Here is a 17510-nt window from a genome sequence, read left to right on the forward strand (position 1 = left end):
TACGTCTATTTGAACATATACCTCAGCCGCTTTGGGCAAACTGTGCCCAGAAAGCCAACAACTTTCTTTTAAACTCCAAAACCGTGCCCTAGGAGGACAAGACAACCTGTTTGGCCGTAGCCTTGATGTCGCGAGAACTAAAGCCAACGCGTAACTCAATCGGCCCCTCAGGGATGACCCACGTTTGCGACGCTACATCCCAATAGCTCAGATCACGACGCAGTAACTCGAATTCGACAGTGCTAGACTCCTCTGAGTCCAGAAAGACTTTCTCAAAACCACGCAAGACTTGAAGGGGGGTGCCCTCGGGAACTGAGTGCTGTGGCAAGGCAACGTATAGCTGAGGGACCGTGGCGCCAGCGACGGTGCCGGTGTTTTTTACGTGGGCGGTGACAACAAGGATAGTCTCCCAGAGTTCTGGGTTACCCCCGGGAACATTTGGCGTTGAGGGATTCGGGATGGCGGCGACGTTCTTTGCGAGCTGCTTGACCTTCAGAGATATGTCCAAGTCGAATGTGGTGTAGCTGAGGCCGAAGCCGAACTCATAACGAGGTTTGATATTCTCGGCATCGAGTTGACGATAGTCAATGAGAAGACCCTCTGTGAAATCAGCTTGCCATGCTGTGGGGGACGTGATTTCTGCTTCGGTGAGATTGACGATGGGGATATCGGTGTCTTTAGCATCGAGAGCAATAGAGTAAGGCAGCTTTCCGGAGGGATTGACGTCTCCCCAAAGCACATCAACGATTGAGTTCCCCGACTCTTGTCCCGGCAAGTGCGCTGCCAAGATTGCTGTTACGTTTGGGTTGTCCGCCCAGGGCAGAGTATTGATACCAGCTGAGTGCGTAACGACAATGGTGTTTGGACACCTCCGAGCGACATTCTCGACAGCCAGTGTCGAGTTCCAGTCTGCTTCGTGACTCGTCCTATCATAAGCCTCTGACGCGAACGTGTTGAGGAAAACGAGACAAACTTCAGGGATAGGGTACAAGCTGCTGAAGTCGCCGGCAGCAAGAACCTTGTTGTCAAGGATGTACTGCACGCGAGCGCCTGTTGTGCGCGCCTTGGCCTTGATTGCCTCAAGCGGGGAGATGAGGTAGGTGTGTCTCCCGGTGCCTGAGCCGCCTCCTACGGAGAGCGTGCCGATTTCAAATCCAGCACCAAATACGAGACCATCGGCCGGGTCGGCGGCGTCATTGCCAAAAACGCCAATGTTGGTGGGCTTTTTAAGGGGGAGAGTCCCATCGAGGTTTTTGAGTAGGACTGTTGCTTCGGCACCGAGCTTGCGGATCAGCTTGCCGTGGTCACGCTGGACATCGCGGCTTGGTGGCGGCTGGAAGGGGAGCAAGTCTAGAAGGTTTGACTGAGCTGCAATTGTGAAGACGATGGATGGGTCGACGGTGGGATAATCGGAGCTATCCTGGTCGAACAGATAGTATTGTGTCATAATCAGCCGGATCATTTCATCAAGACGGTCTTCTGTGACTGAACCATTCTTGATCATATCAGTGATGTTGGGACCCCAGTATGTCTCGCCAGAGACGATCTGGGCATGGCCAATGGGACCAGGCATGTTCATATCCAAGCCGTTGTTGATAGACTCGGCTCCGGAATGCGTCGCGAACCAGTCGGACATGACGTATCCCTTGAAGGCCAGCTCCGTCTTGAGGATGTCATTCAGTAAGCCCGAATTTTCGCAGGCATAGGTTTGGTTGAGTCTGTTGTAGCTGCACATCACGCTGGCAACCCCAGCACGGACAGAGTCTGCAAAAGGCCACAAGTACAACTCATGCAGGGTGCGATCGTCGATATTGGACGAAATCGCTGCGATTTCTGTGCCGTTTGCGAGCCACGAATTGGTCCGCTGGGTTTCCTGTTCATTCCCAATAAAGTGCTTCGCGCAAGCTTGTACGCCTGCTGATTGCATGCCTTGAATAGTGTGTTGCATCGCGATTCCCGTGAGGTAGGGATCAACTGAGAATCCTTCCCAATTGCGACCTCCTAGGGGTTGACGTCCAAGTGGACCAGCGACCGGGCTGCATGGCTTATTAGCATGCTGTTGACCTAACGCTCAAGGAATTCCAAACTCACCCAAGTCCGACATGGACGCCTTTGTCGTGAAACTCCTCGCCGAGAGCCTTGCCGCGCTGATAGATGAGCTCCTTATCCCAGCTCGCGGCCGTGGTGAGACCGGCAGGAAAGACGCTGACGAGATCGGCGCGGTCCAGCGCCGTGGGGCCGTCGAGCAAGCAAAGTCCGGGGAACCCGACGCGCTCGATCGGCACAATGTTGCCAATGCAACCGCCGGCCTCAAGCCCGAGCTGGCCAGTGACCATGAGAGTCTTTTCGGTCAGATTGAGCTGGACCACAAAGGCCGTCGCCTTGGAGGCGGCCGCATCCCAATTCCGGACTGGGGAGGCTGGTGAGATCCGAGAGGCCGGAAAAGCAGCTGCTGGCGCCGCTGGCTGTGCTGGTCGACGGGCTAGCCAGCTGCCGGCGTCGAATAGCCTGCTGGCAGAGTAGGCCGAGATTAGGATGAGGCCCGTGAGGTACAACGCGAACGCGCCTGTAGTCCATGGTCTCGTACATCTTTGCAGCGGGGGAAAGAGGGTGGCAAGTCTAGTTGGCCGTTTGGTAGTAGGGTGTTGTTGGTTAGCGTAGGCAGCTTCCTTGGATTCCTTGGTAGCGTGAAGAAATTGAGTCTCATCGGGCATGATTTCGTCGGTCAAGAAGCTGCAGGGCTGGCCATTCAAATGGAGAGAGATCTTCTCATCTTCTGCAGCTCGGGGATGCGAAGCATTGATGCACGTTGGCTCCCGGGCCCCCGAGTCCATGATGGCGGGATCGGTTCTGTCCATTGTCGTTCGTCACTTCAGCGAGATAAAAGTGCACAGCCTTGTCGATGTCGAGCGATGCTTTAACACATGGCAGGGCGAGAGCGCATCCGGGCGTGGGTTACTTGATGTGACCGGGTTCAGGTTTCAAGAATCCGGGGTAGAAGCAGAGAGGGCTGGCACAAACGTTCTATGCCTTTGAGCTCGATTCTCCGAGGCCGTTGGTAAGAGTTGGGGGCATGTGTTGAACAAGGCGTGTTCGAGAGTAGAGGTCGTGATGGAAGGTTTCCGGATGGAATGGATGTTTTAGGAAACGGAGAGTAGAAAAGGGCACCCGCTGGGAGAAGTAAAGCAGAGACAGACGCCTCTCCCTCGGCCGGCGGTCAGGGTCATTGCGTGACACTCAGCTTTGCCTCTTTTGGGCTGCCGTTGGGTGACACGGGTGAGAAGCTTTCCCCCTTGATAGGCGCGGGGGACTTGTGCCTGGTTCCTGGTGCGACTCTAGCCCTGCAAGGTCTGGGGGAGGGCCACATGGCGCGCCCTCCGGAGCTGGGAACCATCGCGGAGTCTCGGGTCCGGATCCGAAGGGAGAACCTGGCACCATGGGGCTCTTGCGACGTCATGATGGTCTGGCGGTCTGGTTTTCCGCGTATGCATTGCCATTCTCTTTGCTTGTTGATGTTCTGCAGGATCCAGATTGCCAGATTCCAAGTATTCCCAAGTTGTCTTTTTCTACCCTGCTTAACAGAGGCTTTGTGTGCTGGCGTATGCCAAAGAAGAAAAACAGCGCGTCGAAGATTACGATGATCGCCTTTTCGGATGATATTCGCCCGATGACGAGTGGTCAGTCAACCAACCCTCAGCACTCACAGCGAACCGTTCTCGATGGGGTCAGATTAGACAACTGCCTCGTTTCTTAAGCTCAGCAGGTCACTTCTTTTCCACTACTTACTCTATCTGCAGGTCGCAATTGGATTGCAAACGTTATTTGACGCAAGATGTCCCCGCACTGTCATTGCAATTCACGCAAAACACCCAGCCCCCCGTCGATAAGAGAACTCTTGGTAATGACTCACTCGCGACTCCACCACTGAGCTCCATAACATGAAAACTCTGCAAACCTATCATCAACAACCAAATGGTCGGTTAGCTCAGTTGGTTAGAGCGTGGTACTAATATTTCATCAGAAATGTTGAGTAATGCCAAGGCCGGGAGTTCAAGCCTCCCACTGATCATATTGTTTTGCTCCTTCAAGTAATGATACCCCGCAAGCTTTCTATTTTTATTCCAGGATATCAAAACGATCCGGCGGATGAATCCGGTTCTCACTGCTATGCTCTCGTTAGATACAAAGTGCCACACGAGGTTGAAAGACCTCTTTGGCAAGTGAGTTGCTCAACCTTTCATCGGGCGATGCGATCTAAGCGGGAGACACAGTCAAGTGCATTCTGAGTAATTCAATCTTTGGCAAAATGAACTCAGTCCATGCGAGATGTAAGCTCGTCATCTGATGGCTATCGACCGTTTCCAGATCTGTTTCCACGTTGCGATTCGAAGGCCGTTGGATCTTCTAGATCACGAAGGAACATTGTGAACCCACGTCGAGTAAGCTACGACGCAGTGAAGTCTGATCAAAGACATTTTCACGGTGTGTCTTTTCAATTTCAACCGCCTATGGTGGTCTATCAGACATGCCCCGAGCCATTTCCGTATTCTTATCCCGAAAACGATAGCCTTTTTTGTTTCGCAGTCTTCCAGAGTTGACATCTTAGAAACAGCTAGTCTCAAACACCCTCGCAAGCTCATAAGCAATGAGTTGAGATGAACTTGACAACCAGCGAAGCTCCGAGACGTAGGTCACCTCGTGCTCAGGACTTCCATACATTGCGCTCCGGAAAAACAGGTCGACTCAATGTGAGACCAAGGCTCAACGGTCGTGCATGCCGAACGGTCTAGAGTCATTGGGCCGCACTGATGGTAATAGGACGAGATCACTTGGTCGATGCAGCTGTGACGTGTGTCCAATGCTGCCAAGAGACGAACGTGTTTTTCCACTCGGTCAGCGTGGGCAGACAAGACAGAAAGGTCGTCGGCAGGACGCCGTTTATTTCTTTTCAGCTCGGGGATGTATGTCTGCACGAGTCTTGTTTCACTACACTGACAAACCGACGTCTTTCGTTCACGACGGGTAAGCCGTTGCCGCCGAGTGGTTCGAGCCCGAGCACTGTCCAAGCGTTCACGGCCTGCCGCGGAAAGCCAACGATCAGGACCCTAAAAGAGGTATGGCAGGATGCTGGTGTCTTCGGGGACCACACGGGCGGCAACTGTGGAAAAACCTGACGCGACGATGACCTGATCATCCCATGATCACGGCCTTGGCCTGAATTCCCATCACTGCCTAAGCATGCTTGTTCATGCTCACGAGTTTCGTAAATAAAGGCCGGCAACCCTCCTCGCGACCCGGTCGTCTCGCAAAGATCATCATGGGGTCTGCTCTGGTTGTTGCACAAACTTGCACGAACAGCACGACGGCCTTTGCTTAGAGAAAAGAGGCGATATTTCTAGGGTTGTGACATTCAGTCGCGCAAGTCTGTTTGCCCTCGTGCGAAATTTCGGTCGCCGAAGGAGTTGCTAAAATTACCATTATGCTATTTCGTGGCCGCATCGTAACTGAATGCGGATGTCGCTAAGGTTGCTCATTCATTGGACTCTCGCTCACTTTTTGGAATATGACTACTATAATGACGGAAGCTGGGCTACTTACTTTTGATGGAGATTATACGCAGCCAGTCTCCAGATGAGAACTCCCTCGTTGGTCAATTGAGTAGTTGCATTCCCACCACCCTACCCTCTTAGCTCTTGTCCCTCGATCCTCGAATAATCTTTGGGAGAACTTTTCCTCCGCCTCATTATGTCACGGAGTTCAGCAGATATTCATAGGTCTCCCGCACGCCGGAGAATCGAAGCATAGCACTATAATCACGTACAACAAGCTTTTTGTGCTTCTCTGGATCATTCTGCCGCTTAGGGACTGTTGGCTGAACGTTCCTCACCGCTTTGCTACTGGAATACAATTGTGGGGCTGTGCATGGGATCGTATGAACTGGCTTTAAAGAATTGGCACGGCAGTCATGAGAATTGAACAGGTATTACCAAGCCCAGATACAGTAAATGTTAAGTATGTTGACTTATGTGAATTGAAACTACCTTGTCTGATTTCCACCCAAAGGATCAGAGAAGCAAGACTCGGAAGACGGTCCTCATTAGGCTCCTGCCTCACCAGGAGGTTGGTATGCTCAATGTCATTGCGCAATTTGCCATCTTCTGCCATCGTCGCCACTTTCATTATCGTGTACGTGTCACTTCCAACTCAACGTGTTTCGTGACTCTTTAATTTCCGGGCTTCTGGGGCCTTGGTTTTGTTCCTTGCAATCAATCTTGTCATCGAAGACTTGTAACATGTCGTGTATGAATATATAATCCCAGCAGGAGGACGTTCCGCTCGCAGTGAAGTGATGTTAAGTACATCAAACGTACACTGCTTCAAAGAGGCACGATGTGATGTAGCTGAGAGGTGACATCCAGTTGCCATGGCAATATCAAAGTATCTCAAGGTGACTATGCTGTCTCATTGTTCTACCTAATCCGTCATGGTCGCGATCGGCCCGAGGTGGTTCACCCATGCAAGAATGCGGCTCGAAACGACCTATCAGAAGCTGCAACATAGCTCCTCAGAGCTACGACCGACCACATCCGTCAGCAGCAAGCAGCATGAAGAGGAATGCAACAGTACCAATTATCACATGCTGAAGTGGCACATGAAAATCAAGACGAATTATGGCCTGAACACCGCGATGGGCTAAGGTATCTAGACGGGCTCAGTGACGTCACGATGAACAGCGCATGTTCGGAATTGTCTTAGCTCGCGTAGCTCAAGATAGCATGATAAATGCCATCACGAACCAGGGATTTTCTAATCAGACTTCTCTGACTGGCTCATGCTACTCCTCTTACAAATTTGACCGAAAAGCACTGTGACCATGGCGACTCTCGAAGATCACAACTACACGAAGATGGAGAAGCCGCAAAGGCCGCAAAAGCCTAAAAAGCAGGCTGACAAGCTCGGAGAACCAGTGATTTGGTCCATTCCGGAGGTCCCGGTCACGCAGCAGCGTAAACCTTTCTTCCAACCGGAGCAGGATCAGAAGCTGGCGCACACAGGTATGATTGGGACATCACGACATATCGTGCGGGCAGGACACTAAAGACTGCTAGGTACTCCTAGGGTCAATATTGCGGCGACCTACGAGAAGCCGAACGGCACGACGGAACATGATTGGGCGCAAAGGCATCGTCATCAAACAGTGCTGCAACAGCATTGCGAGTTCTTCGATAGTGTAATGATTCCCCTCCCTCGCGGTCGAACAGAAAAGGCTGAATGATAATATTAGGACAAAGATGGAGTGATCTACCCCCATGATACATTCTGGGGATTCTACGCATTGGGATTCGGGGTCATTCTCTCAGTTCTTTCGGTCTTCATCATCCATGGCAACTTCTCTTACCCGACAGTGAGCGGGTATCTGCCAGACCCTCTCTTCCGCATCTTCCTCGACAGGGTTCACAAGGACAAGCACGGTAGTGACACAAACACGTACGATACCGAGGGTCGATTCAACCCGCAGAAGTTTGAGGATATCTTTTCTAAGTACGCCGAGGGAAGAGACTACATGACAATCTGGGACGTCTTCGCGATGCTGAAGGGTCAGAGGCTCGTTGCTGATCCAATTGGTTGGGGCGGTGCATTCTTTGAGTGTGAGTCTGCTTCTGGTACTTCACATGGACGCTTGCCCGATACTAACCAACGAACAGGGTTTGCTACATATCTTATGCTTTGGCCGGCAGACGGTAGGATGAGCAAGGAAGATATCCGAGGAATCTACGATGGCAGCCTTTTCTACACCATTGCCGCTCGCAGAGCTCAAAAGTAAAGAGGCCCGTGTGGGTGTTATGATGATCCTGCGGCGAATGAGAGCATTTTTCAAAGCCCATGGCAATTTTGCTAGAGGACAGGCATAGTGAAGGGCGGAAATTGGTCATGGCATAATTTTTTAAAGGCCTGGCAAGAAGGTAGGACGGGGCGAAGAACGGGTTTAGGTAGAAACATTGACCGTTTACCGATCATAAGATCAGATTTCGAATGACCGTCTCATGACTTGTGGGGGACAACTAGGAGATCCATTATGCGTTGCTGTCAACCGATCGTCCGTTCCTCTTACTGCATGGATTCTGTGAGAAGCCTGTGCACATACGGACTTGGATGTGGATTGAAGAAACTGTGGCTATTGTAAACCATTTTCTCTGAATTCAGTGTCAAAGTCAAGACGGTGAGGAGTTGGATTTCGTTGCATCAAAATGTTCGCCCAGTTTCGAGAATCCACCGCGTCATCGGACCCCGACCACGATTTGAACACCTTCATGTTTGTCGTCCGAGTCACGCTGCATAAGAGGATGGTCTCTCTGTTAAGTCATTAAATCATCAATTATAATCTGAGTCGGTATCTAAAATCTGTTTTACGTCTGGTATAAAGCCCAACCTTGAACCCCGTTAACCCCTGTTCCCAATTCATAAAAGTGTCGTTAATAGATTGATTGCGAAGGAATCTCTGCCACCTGCGTCGGATCCTTTACGTAAGGATCGACCGGGTAGAACTCCATAATGATGTACCACTGGATTAGACTGGCAATCAAGAACCCGAGTCCGCTCATAAGAAATAGTGACGCAATCGCCACAGTCGCAGTCTTTGCGAGCAAAGTCACAACGCCGATAGCCAAAAACCCACTTGCGCCAACCAAATTCCAGAATCCGTTTTGCCAACTAGCGTCAAGCAGCTTCGGGACGTACCACTTGTCCTGGGACAAGAAGATCATGAGTAGGCCGGCAAGCACGAAAAGGCTGCCGCCAATAAGTTGAGGTGCAGATACGAAGATGATGGAGGCGTCGGGGTGTGTGAGATCGAGGACGCCAGGTAGGATGGCGATCGCGGCGATAGTGAAGAAGGAGCCGGCGAGTAGTTGGAGGATACCGGCGCGGAAAGCTGAGCTTGGCCAGAAGATGTTGCGGAATTCGTACCAGCTGGGCCACCAGACCCATTCTTCGCTGCCCAGAAGCGCTGGCTTGTAAGCATCGGGTGCATCTTTCTTCGGGTCCAGAGTGCCTCTGTCGACGTTGAATGCAGCAAGCAGACCCATGAAGGCACTGAGAGCGAGCAGAGCGCTGCCTAAGGTAGCAGTGACCTGTACTCCTGTGTCGCGTCCAGGAAAGTCAAGCTTAGGGTCGAGGAGATGAATGAGGCTGAAAATGCCGTTCAGTGAGAGGCAGATCCCGGCTCCGATGAAAACCATGGTAACAAGCCATCCCATATCGCGATAGGGGTAGATGGTGAGCATTGCACCCAGTCTTGAGAAACCTTTACGCGTTCCACTCGATGTAGTTGAGAAGACATCGGGGTCTCGTTCTGGCTTCGCCTCTCTCTCAGCGTCACAGGCTGCCTTGTACGCTGCGTAGTCGACATGGTTGAATGTGCGTTTCCAGACAGCAGATGCGAACCTCTCGTCGGCCGATCTTTCTGAAGGGGGGTATCCGATGGAGCTGAGCGATGGGTATGGCGACGCCCAGGACTCGCGAACCTCAATGACCGTGGTAGGCGGCCTGAGGTACGAGACCCGACGAGGGTTGAAGGTGTTCATGTTGAGTTGTTGAGTGTGGTGTTCGTGATCAGGGTCCCTTATCCCATGGTTGCTTGGCACGCCCTTGAAGTAGAGAGTCACGCTCGGGACGAACAACAGAGCAGAAGAACGGGAGCACGATGACTCTTATTTACGCCTCGTTTTCCTTCTCCCGGAACGTCATGATCCCTCACCATCTTCTAGCTTCGACCGTGCCTTGCAGAGCCCAACCCCTCTGGCGGTCTGAGCATTGATGGTTAGCCCACGTCGTTTCAGTGCGTGCGTATTGGAGGGAAGAGACGACATACGGGGAGACGTACAAAGCTTCTGTCCTTCGTACGCCTCGAATACAAGGGGGTACCAAGCTGCGAATTGCTGGCGAGTGCTGAGCTGGAAGGCTTCAAGACACTGATCTCGATGTCGCTCTCGGCATGCACGGGGCACAACAATTCAGACGACGTACGTCCCCGCGTACATTCAAGACGGGCTGTACTTGCCTTTCACCATCGAGTAGGCCGAATTTACAGCGGCCTTCCTGAGACACGCATTGCCTTGAGTCCGGTTGATAAGCTGTCGTCCAGAAGTTTAGGACAGTCGTTGATGGGGGATGGCCGTCGGCGGGGATTGGCCGCGAGCGGCGAACTCTGTCCGGGGGTGAAACAAACCTTGAACCCCCCCTACCTCTCTCGACTTGCCTTTGGAACACACAAACACTCACTCTCTCTTCCAACTTTCACTGCTTTCTCTGTGGGCCTGGTCCGTGAAGTCACGCCAGGACAGACACAGCAGGGCCGGACGGCATCACCTGCAAGGAGGTCCCCGAGTACTACGACCACATTACAACTTCCAATTTCCCGGTTGAGCGGTAATAAAAGCTCCATCTGGTCGCAGTTTAGCTCTTTACTGACCATTGCACCGTTGGCGTCCACCCGCGGACCCGTTACCGGCACTACGCCGTTTAACCTTTCGGCCGTCGCCTCGCTCCCGAGACCCTCTCATGAAGAGTCATTAAAGTGCGTGTAATACGACGGTGTTTTACTACATCATCGGATCCGCTGGACTTGAATCCACTTTGATTGATGATTGATCTCCATCATGGGAGCTTCATGGAAGTTACAAACTGGCGCAATTTTGACTCTCTTCGCCGACACAAGCAAGGGGGAGAGCCGAACATTGAGTAGCCCTAAAGGTGCGCGTCATCTCAAATTCCCGCCCTCCTTATCCGAAGATACCACAACTTTGGCTTTACTACGATGCCTTCCTCGCTCTTGTAGAGCAGAAAATAAGTCCCTCTCTGTCATATCAGCAAACTCACCACCATTCCCACCTGAGAAGGCCCAGCCGCCCTAACCAAGGGCAACCTAGTTTGTTTCCAGCTGTGAACATGTCACTCTCCGGCAAGTCAAAGCTTTGCGGCTACAAGTGGGATTTTGTTTTGGTGTTCGGACATTATTTACTAGTCTCTCCTCCACACGGATCCCTGCTGCGCCTAGTCCAGGTCGGCCAACACCAACCGACGCGCGCGCGGGCTACGCACGGCACGAACTCGGGTTTGTGCTTTGAACCACACTTTCCCTCCCCGATTCAAGGCAACAAACGGGCGTTGGGCCAACTTTCAGGCTGCTAGTGAGGGAGGGGAGCAATTGTGTCTGATCTTTTCCATTCATGCCTTCGCAATCGCTGTCGGCTGGATCCGCGAGCCTCCAAGGTGGCAGGTAGGCAGCCCATTTCAAGGTCAGGGAAATGGCTAGCCGGTGCCGAAAGACTAAGCCAGTGTAAACACAGGGGCAACTCTCTCATCTCGGCTCCGGGTGATCAACAAAGGCAAAATGATACCAGAGACAATGAAGTCGTACCCAGAGGATAGCGAGATGTTTTGAGACCAAGAGGCAAATTAGACAAGATAGATTAGTCATGGAGCACAGTGACACGAACAACTTAGAGTGGCTGTGTGCAGGCGTTTGCAAATCTGCTGCGAACTTGCGCTTGGAGGATTATTTATGGAAAGCCCAGAACCAAGCGCCAAGCGCTGCCAAGTAGCAGCAAGCCCCCATTCGCAATGCTTGGTGTGGTGAGGCTCATCTGCGGTAGTGTTCGTGAGATATCTGCAGCTCATAGCACGCGCCAAGAGCATAGCCAGGGCGGGTAGACAGCCTTGGCGACGATAAAAAGCCACAGCAGGTCAACAGATGGTGTGGGTGGTGGATTGGCGGTCCTCGTAAACCGAGTTGAACATACATTTGTTGAGACCAAAGGCACCTCAAGAAGGGTGTCGTATCCACCTCTCCGGCTCCTGACCTGGCAGCCCTACTGATAGTGCTCACAACCTGAATCATCTTCACAGGGGTCATCGTAGGGCATGCGGAACTTTATGGGATGGCGATGTCCCAGTCATTTTCCGATGAGTACGCCAGTGCACGCAGGCGGATAAACGGAATGTAACAGTAAGCCCCTGGCTGGAGGCATTCGAAAGAAGAACAAATAATTTTCCTTCAGGGTCGCAGTCTAAAGATTAGAATCAAGCTCAAAAGAAGATTTAACTAAATCTTTTGCAATTTAAGATTACTGATTAAGGCTATCACGAATTAGATTCTCGGCGGTTGCCTCCCGAAAAACAAGCTGAACAGCCGGTTTTCCAGAGCTCCAATCAGGTCCCAAGTTGGGCTTCTCGAGATTTCAAGCTTCTGATGAATCGGAAAGTGGAGAGATTTCAACGGCATTGACCGTTGGTCTGGTAAGCTTTTGCTGGCAAAGTTAACTTTGTCTGTGCATGAGCAGACATCCTAATTCGGACGACCTGACAAGCGACAGTCAAGCCCAGCCTGGTTCGAGAGTTCAGCTTGACTCGAGTATGGCTCGCTTAATTCCTTTTTGTTGGATACGGCAACATTCATCAATCACTTCACGGGGTAAACTTGGCCTCAGAGGATATATAAACCTCAATTATATGTTGCAGCGGGCGTGTCTGGGGTTCCGGCCGGTGTCGTTAGGAACAATCTTCCTGTGATTGTTTCAATAGACGTCATCAGTGGTCTTCATTTATGCTTCCAAGACGAGTGAACGATTTCTCAAAGGTGTCAAACTAGCCGAGGCGGGATATCTCCGACTTGTTTGTGATTCGAGACTATTTCTTCTTCCACTTGTTGCAACAATGAGTCAGACTGTGATGGCGGGCTGTGACACAGATATCGGACCCTGTTGCAGTCAAGTACGAGGTCTCGAATCAAACTTAATGGAGATATCCAAAGTAAGGTGAACACCCAGCGGCTAAACGGAGCATTATGTTTACGTTTACGGCCCGTCTGTCTCCGTAGGCAGCAAAGGAAGTTGCCGTTTGTTCGTCTGAACTTCGCTTCGCCGTCTTGGTCCAAAGGGGCAATTGTGGGGCCTTGGTGAGGCCTCACTCCACCATTGACTTCACCTTTGCGCAGGCTGAGTACGATCATGAGATACACAAAGAAGAAAGGTGAAATGAGTGGGAAAGTAGGACTCAGGACTCAGTGGGACACGCATCTTATAGATATTCAATGATGCAGGTGCCGCACCTGCCAGACGTGTATCCATCTCTGGGTTGCGAGGTGGGAGGTGAAGCCGGCTCTGGTAATTAAGACAACCACACCCGGCTTGTCCAAGAAGCAATCTTTCCTTTCCTCAACTCAATTTTCTCCATTCCTTCCATCCTCACGATCCTTCCTGCCAAATCCATACTGAACCTTTCCCGCGAGATAGCAAAAAGTTTCTGTCAACTCATCATTATCAACTGCACGACACGCGAGACTGGTTAACTCTGCACGAATCCTGTACACTAAGAAGTATCATACTCGACGCGAAGCATTCACCGGCAGGTCCGAGGTCGTTTGCGACCGCATCAAGAGCGATGGACCGCCAAGTCTCCAACAACAAGCGGCAGCGGGAGGCCGCAATGGGAGACTGGCCCAAGATGCCGGGACAATTTCCAGGAGCTCGATCTGTCCCTCCTCTGGTATTTAATGAGCTCTGTTGTTCGAGTGGCACGATACTTACGACGTATCACTCTAGGTACAAACGAGCAGGGTCCAGTGGCCTGACGTCCGATTGGCAGAGAACATATCGAAGGCTCCGGCATCTCCTACTGCCAATCCCGAAGTGGAGGAGTTTCGCAAATGGCGCAGCGGAATTGATAAATCCCTGGGCGATATCCATCTCAAGCTCGACCACCTGCTTTCTGAGACCCAGGAATTCCGCGCGATGGAGGCGCACTACAAGAACCTCCAGGAGAACACGCCGATGGGCACTAATCTTTCCAATTCCTGCCACCGACTTGATCTTCATCAGCAAACCATTGTCGAGACTGTGCAGAAATTGGAGACCACAATGAAGCAAGTTGACGACCTCACGCACGAAGTCACTCACTTGAAGGATGGCTCTGAGTTCACTGTGTCGTTTAGATCGTCGGGTCGCAAGTGAGTTCTTGGAAGCATATATCTAGCAGATCGGTATTGACAGTTTGGCAGGCAGTAGATGGTGTCCTTCATAGCGGACTTTTGCACAACGCTGGGAAAAGATTGCATTTCACACTTCTGCGTTCTGCCAACGTTAGTTGATGGGTATAGCGAGATGCACTTCTTTGTTACCGGTCATGACAGCATATTTTACACAAGGGAGTTGGCGTTGCTTGGATCACTTCAGGGATGAATACGGGAGCGCTGAACGAAGAAAGGATGAAGAAAACCATTGTGATACTGGGATGGCATTTCTTTGACGAACAGACACGTAGAGGAGCGCTTGCTGTTTTCACAAGGCTCATGATGCGATTATGTTGATCGCTCTCACGGCAATTGAGACATAAACCTAGTAATAGAGTGGTTTGCTACGGAATTCTGGGAGTCTAGCAATATTTCAGCGCTGAAACGGGGCAAGGAGGTCAGTTCTGTTGTCTGCGACGTTGCCTAAGGTTGATGTAAATCCGTGCTGCTCGATACCCTCCAACGCATGAGAAGATTCGCAGTCTTTCTTCAAAGGTGTCTGCCATTGTCTCCCTGATGCAATTTCTAAGATTGCTCTAATATCCGGTCTCTTCCCGTCGAGTGGTGACCTCCAAGCTATGTGGTCATCAGGACGGACGAGAACCGCATCTCTACCCCACACCTTCCTGGCCTGGATCTCTCCGGGCAAATAAACCTTCGTCAGCGGAATATTGAGCATTCCAGCTGCTGCCTCAAACTCTTGACTCCAGGTCCCAGCTTGTGTGAAGTCAATGATTGAAAATCCTACTCCAAACAGGTCGAAAATGCTGGTTTTGCCATCCCGAAGATAGACATGAGGAGCACGCCCACCAGGCCATGAGGATGGCACAAATGTTCGCGGATCCCATGAAGGCTCCTGTCCTCCTTCTCCAGCTTCGTTCTGGAGGATGACAGGCGATGCGTTGTACCGATATCCCATTTCGATTCCGTGGTCCTTGTTCTCACCTTGGTGGGTCTCGGTATGTGCCTTTATGCGGTTAAACAGAAGTCTACGCTCCCTATTGAAAAGGACATCTGAGCCTCCGTCGGCCACCCACTTGACGTAAGTCTGGTGAACTTGAAAATGTTGACCAGACCGTTCGATGTTGCGAATTGCAACCGGTTTTCGTTCGACTTCGTAGGAGCGGAGCAATTCTTGCCCTCCCCAGCCATTAAGAACAGCCGATAGTTTCCATCCTAAATCAAAGACGTCGCCAACAGCCGTGTTCATGCCGTATCCACCAGTGGGAATGTTTTGATGAGCTGCATCGCCGGCTAAGAACACTCTGAAACTTTCAGAAGCAAAACGTTCGGCAATAGCGATGTTTGGGCGCCACGAGCTGCAAACGAGGATTTCGTCCACCTTGATGGGATAAGGAGCCAAAGACCCGCCCAGCCCTCGGTATATGGACTCTGTTGGATCAAGGGACTTCCAATCAGTGTCGAGAGATATGGGAAGATGGATTGTCCATGTATCAACTTCGTCTTGAGATATTATGACGCTGCCGCTGGTGAAGAAAATGTGCCAGAATTGGCCTTGCTTGTGCAATGCCGTGAGATCTCGTGACTTGAAGTGATTGAGATACATCGCAGAAGGTCTGGACAATATCACATTAGAGACTCAAGTTGCTAGTCTTCGATGGAAAACCATGCTAACTCACACAGGACCACCAATCATCTTGATGTAAAGTTGCCGACGGACGCTACTGCCAGCGCCGTCACAGCCGACCAGATACTGACTGGTGACCATATGCCGCTCTCCAGTGACGGTGTTGACGAGTTCCGATTTAACCCCGTCGGAGGTTTCTGCACAACTTTCGAACTTGAGGCCGAAGTGATCTTCGACTAGCTCTTCGGACTCTATGCGACGCTTCAGCCAGGCTTCGAAAATAGCCTGACTGCAGCGCTGGTATGGCTCCCTTGGCATGGAACCATCATTGCAAGCATGGATGCGCTGGCGCCATTCGTCTGGCGAAGGAAGGTTCTACTTTCTCATGAGAATTACAAAGCCATTGATCTAGCAGGGGTATCGGGGCAAGCATAAGCTTACCCATTTGTCAATGAGCTCTCCATTTTCTGAGAGGCCCGTACTGAAGAGAACGTCGAAAGAGTAGTGTTGTGGGACGCCTTGAGCCCGCAAGTCATCGGCAATCCCGAGTCTTCTAAGCAGCTCCATGCTTCGACAATTAGTGATATCCATTTTTGGCCATTTCGTTGAATCTAGGTTTCGTTCAGCTATCAAGCTTTGGACACCATTCTTCGCCAACTGCAGTGCCAGAAGCAACCCAGCGGGACCAGCGCCAACGACCAAGACTGGTACGTGGTGCTCAATTACCTGCGAAATAATCAGTCATAAAAACGTCGAACCAGGCAGTTGAGCAACAAAATTCGACGTACAATTGTCGAGCTCATGGTTAACGCGATTGAATAATTCGATTCCGACTAGCAAATCGTTGGTTGAAAGTCACACAGCTCAGAATGACGACAATGTTTCCCTCAGATGACTTTGGGCTTTTTGTAAATTAGCACCTCGATCTGGCGAGAATATTGTCGACCGCTCTCACTATGCCGACGTCCACCGCGGTGATCTTCATCCGGCTGAACTCTTGTCCAAGGTTCTTCACTTGACCGCACGTGCCTAGTCAATGTGCCCCCAAGGACGGCAATTCGGAACGCCGTGGTTGACCGTCCCCACACAGATACTGAGTTCTAAGTACGGAGTACCTAGTGTGGCCATCTCAGAAACTTTAAAGCTCAGAGGTTCTCAGCAATCATCTCGACATATTCCCATATAATGGCATTTCCAGTCAGCAGCTGCATACTATCAATACCTTTTCATATTGAGGCGTGCCATGCAGGCTTGCAGATGCTGAGAGAGTGTCAGGAGAAGACCGGAGCATCACAGATGGCTGAAATTGAATAACTTGTTTGAAAGTGTACTAGGTCCAAGGTAGATGATACATGTAAAAGAGGGTCGATTTTGATTACCCCATGAGGAATGCGTTGCCGGTCTAGTTCCCGTTGAAGCGACCTGTGCCCAAGCAGCCCCTGCATCACATCCCGTAAACCCCGGGCGGCCCCTCACCTGGAATCTGGGGTAGCCAGCGGGGCACATCTCCAAGCAACATGAATTTGCTTCAGTCATACATCGACATGTTCATCGTCGTCCTCTAAGCGTCGTTTACATCCACTCCATATCGCCCAAAGCCTTACGTCTTCCGGGGCTATTCTTGTCCTGACTGCATACGACTTGCAATTCTAGAGTCGCGAACGTCTCCTCCAGCATCGTTATCGTTGCACAGGCTTGATCCAGATGGAGGCCGAAGCAGGTATCACTGGCTTAGGACCGACAAAAGATGCCCGGGTCTCAAAAGACAGCAATATCATTGCAGACATTCCCCCAGAGAGGGGATTTCGCGCTTGTATCGAGTGCCGACGGTAAGTCGCCGCCTACAGAGTATGA

At 51.3% G+C, this 17510-nt stretch overlaps 6 protein-coding genes across 6 annotated transcripts; 2 read left to right on the forward strand and 4 right to left on the reverse strand.

The window, feature by feature from the left end:
• Window positions 1-88: 88 nt before the first annotated feature.
• Window positions 89-2858, reverse strand: CTAM01_12950 (glycosyl hydrolase family 3 N terminal domain-containing protein; the record flags this gene model as incomplete). The annotated part of the gene is made up of 2 exons (XM_060528955.1): window positions 89-2036; window positions 2092-2858. 2 exons carry the CDS (start codon window positions 2856-2858, stop codon window positions 89-91), a joined length of 2715 nt encoding a protein of 904 aa, XP_060376482.1.
• A 2090-nt stretch (window positions 2859-4948) lies between these two features.
• On the reverse strand, window positions 4949-5359 carry CTAM01_12951 (uncharacterized protein; the record flags this gene model as incomplete). Its single annotated transcript, XM_060528956.1, has 1 exon — window positions 4949-5359. A coding segment is annotated over one exon (411 nt), but the record flags the coding sequence as incomplete, so codon positions are not given.
• Window positions 5360-6874: 1515 nt separating this feature from the next.
• On the forward strand, window positions 6875-7825 carry CTAM01_12952 (uncharacterized protein; the record flags this gene model as incomplete). The annotated part of the gene is made up of 4 exons (XM_060528957.1): window positions 6875-7055; window positions 7110-7231; window positions 7286-7649; window positions 7707-7825. The coding sequence occupies 4 exons, from the start codon at window positions 6875-6877 to the stop codon at window positions 7823-7825; spliced, it is 786 nt and encodes a 261-aa protein (XP_060376484.1).
• Window positions 7826-8474: 649 nt separating this feature from the next.
• Window positions 8475-9584, reverse strand: CTAM01_12953 (uncharacterized protein; the record flags this gene model as incomplete). Its single annotated transcript, XM_060528958.1, has 1 exon — window positions 8475-9584. One exon carries the CDS (start codon window positions 9582-9584, stop codon window positions 8475-8477), a length of 1110 nt encoding a protein of 369 aa, XP_060376485.1.
• Window positions 9585-13440: 3856 nt separating this feature from the next.
• Window positions 13441-14009, forward strand: CTAM01_12954 (uncharacterized protein; the record flags this gene model as incomplete). The annotated part of the gene is made up of 2 exons (XM_060528959.1): window positions 13441-13545; window positions 13602-14009. The coding sequence occupies 2 exons, from the start codon at window positions 13441-13443 to the stop codon at window positions 14007-14009; spliced, it is 513 nt and encodes a 170-aa protein (XP_060376486.1).
• A 432-nt stretch (window positions 14010-14441) lies between these two features.
• Window positions 14442-16459, reverse strand: CTAM01_12955 (FAD binding domain-containing protein; the record flags this gene model as incomplete). Its single annotated transcript, XM_060528960.1, has 4 exons — window positions 14442-15645; window positions 15709-16031; window positions 16098-16382; window positions 16445-16459. 4 exons carry the CDS (start codon window positions 16457-16459, stop codon window positions 14442-14444), a joined length of 1827 nt encoding a protein of 608 aa, XP_060376487.1.
• Between the last annotated feature and the right edge of the window lie 1051 nt (window positions 16460-17510).

This window comes from Colletotrichum tamarilloi (assembly GCF_030869305.1).
Source record: "Colletotrichum tamarilloi strain Tom-12 chromosome Unknown Scaffold_85.1, whole genome shotgun sequence".
Lineage (NCBI taxonomy): Eukaryota > Fungi > Ascomycota > Sordariomycetes > Glomerellales > Glomerellaceae > Colletotrichum > Colletotrichum tamarilloi.